This window comes from Nicotiana attenuata, unplaced genomic scaffold (assembly GCF_001879085.1).
Source record: "Nicotiana attenuata strain UT unplaced genomic scaffold, NIATTr2, whole genome shotgun sequence".
Taxonomy (NCBI): Eukaryota; Viridiplantae; Streptophyta; class Magnoliopsida; order Solanales; family Solanaceae; genus Nicotiana; species Nicotiana attenuata.
Window position 1 is genome coordinate 77,257 of NW_017673793.1, and position 2,735 is coordinate 79,991.

The 2,735-nt window shown below is 38.3% G+C and overlaps 1 protein-coding gene across 1 annotated transcript; it reads left to right on the forward strand.

Annotated features, from left to right (window-relative positions):
* The first annotated feature begins 1,633 nt into the window (after nt 1-1,633).
* Nucleotides 1,634-2,445, forward strand: LOC109217313 (17.3 kDa class II heat shock protein-like). Its single transcript, XM_019381555.1, has one exon. The coding sequence runs from the start codon at nt 1,758-1,760 to the stop codon at nt 2,229-2,231; it is 474 nt and encodes a 157-aa protein (XP_019237100.1). The 5' UTR covers nt 1,634-1,757; the 3' UTR covers nt 2,232-2,445.
* Nucleotides 2,446-2,735: the final 290 nt, after the last annotated feature.

Consider the following 2,735-nt stretch of genomic DNA (forward strand, 5'->3'; position numbering starts at 1 on the left):
AAAGGAAAATGTTTTCCGTGGAAAATTGGAAAACAAGTAGTAATCTTATTCATTTTCTGGTGTTTGGTACGCAAAACAAGGAAAATATTTTCTCAAGAGTATTTATAAATAATTTTGATACAATAAACATGAAGCCATAAACTTTCGAACCAACAACCTTCCGAACCCACAAATTTCATAAACTTCTGAACCGCAAAATTTTCGAAACCGCAAAATTTCGAACCCGTAAACTTTATAATTTCTAAACCCGTAAACTTCGAAACACATAAACCTCCGAACTCATAACTTTTGAACTTGTAAACCGAAAGACGAAAAAAAGTAAAACTGAAAATTTATAAAAAAAAATATTTTTTCCCGGGGGTGGGGGTTGGGGTGGAGCAGCGGTGGTGGTGGTGGGGGGGGGGGGGTTTGGGGTGGCGAGAAAAAAAACAAAAATTTAGGAAAATTAACAAAAAAAGTAATAAAAAAATTAGTAGTGGTAGTGGGGGTAGGGGGAATGGGGCGGGGGCAGAAAAATACAGAAATTTGAAAATTACAAATAAAAAAAGATTTTTTTTTTTGCGGGGTGGGGGGGGGGGGTTGGTGGTGCAGAAAAAAACAGAAATTTGAAAATTACAAACAAAAAAGAAAAATTTATGGGGTGGGGGTTGGGTAGGCGGGTGTGGGTTGGTGAGGGTAAAGAATAGGATGGGGAAGCTTGAGAAAGAGTTTTGGAAAATGTTTTCCCTTCTCTTGATAGGGAAAATATTTTCCTCCAATTGGAGGAAAATGAGTTGATAAGGAAAATGTTTTCCAAAACATTTAAGCCAACCAAACATGAGAAAATTGGAAAATATTTTCTGGAAAATGTTTTCCTTCATACCAAACACACCCATAAACTCCAAACCATATTCCCAATTATTTACAACAACACCCAATCCAAACAAATAATGATTTTTGAAAACCCAAATTTGAATTCAAAGCTTCAAAGCTTTTTAATGGCTGTCAATAGTGGAATTGCTGCTCTCTTTTTCTTTCCTCTTATATTACTGAAGGAACCCGAAATCATAACCATCAAAAGTTATTGCTGTGTATGAAACTTTGAAGATTTGACTTCAATTTTGACTAGTTGTAGAAGAAAAAACCTTGATTTTGGACGTTAATGGTAGAGGGTTTTAATTATTTTTCTGGTTTTTCTGGTTTCTGGGTATGTGGTGATACGTGGGTGAGGGTGTGGGGTTGGGAGAGAAACGTGGGGGGATGGGGATTTGGAGGAATATACGGTACCATAAATTTAGGAGTGATATAATGTACAATTAATGTACAATTAAAACAACTTATGGTATAAAATTGATAATTAGGTATACTAAATGTAATTATATCAAACTTTAAACAATGCGGGCGGGGCACTCGAAGAAAGGGGGGCACACTGAGCAAGTACGAGAAATTGGCCCGCGAGGGTAATATAGTTTATAGGAATGTAAAAAATCCAAAAGGAAAACTAGGGACCACACGTCCATACCTTACATTGCTAACAATCGATCAAGTTCTAGACAAGTGTAGAACATATACGACGTGAAGAAGAAAAGCTCCTAGAACCATCCAACCTTTTGCTTCTATTTCCTTCCAGAAGCTTCTATCTTCCTCTATATAATCACCCCAACTTCCCGCAACATTCTCTGCAATTGAAAGCGAAAACCCAATTCAAATACAGCAAATCTAAATCCCACGTTCAAAAGTATCTCAAAATTGAAACCAATTCAACCAAGAAGAGGAAGATGGATTTCAGGCTAATGGGTATCGACACACCACTCTTCCACACTCTCCAGCACCTCATGGACGCTGCCGCTGATGATTCCGACAAGTCTGTGAATGCCCCATCAAGGAATTACGTACGTGACGCTAAGGCAATGGCTGCTACACCAGCCGACGTGAAAGAGTACCCAAATTCCTACGTTTTCGTTGTGGACATGCCGGGGTTGAAATCCGGAGATATCAAAGTGCAGGTGGAGGATGACAATGTGCTGCTGATAAGTGGAGAAAGGAAGAGAGAAGAAGAGAAAGAAGGGGCTAAGTATATCAGAATGGAGAGAAGGGTTGGCAAATTCATGAGGAAGTTTACGCTGCCTGAGAATGCGAATACTGATGCCATTTCTGCTGTTTGTCAAGATGGGGTGTTGACTGTGACCGTCCAGAAGCTGCCTCCTCCTGAGCCTAAGAAACCCAAGACAATTGAGGTTAAAATTGCATAAGACTTTGTTACTCTGTTTTGTGGTCACAAAAGTGCTCTGTTTTGATGCTTGGTGGTAGAGATGTAGGGGTGGTTATCTTTTCCTCTGTCTTCTTTATATTTTCTATGTTTTATTAAATAGTATGATGAAATGTGAGGAAGAAGAAAACGTGTAGGTATTATATCTGTTGTTTAATGCAAGTGACTAGTGTCCAGTTTTATTTCTTCGATTGCCATCAATTTATAGAGTGCAAAACTTTTCCATATCTGAATTCGGGCCTTCATCGAAGATTCTAACAAGATAGAAGAAATGTAGGCGATAACAGCATGGATCCTCGTCGTCCATATTGGTAATTAGTATTGCATATTAGACCTTGTTCAATCCGTGAATAGACCGTGACAAAACTAGTCCCAGGTTTTTGTGCCTGAATATATATAGGCAATAAACTAAGCTCCTGCTGTTGGTTCTTAAGTTTCAAGTACATTAGTTTTGTCTTTCTTTTTGTTCTAATGCGTAGATTCATGA

Coding starts and splice junctions, on each gene's coding strand:
- LOC109217313 (XM_019381555.1), top strand. CDS start 1,758: ATGGATTTCAGGCTAATGGGTATCGACACACCACTCTTCCACACTCTC.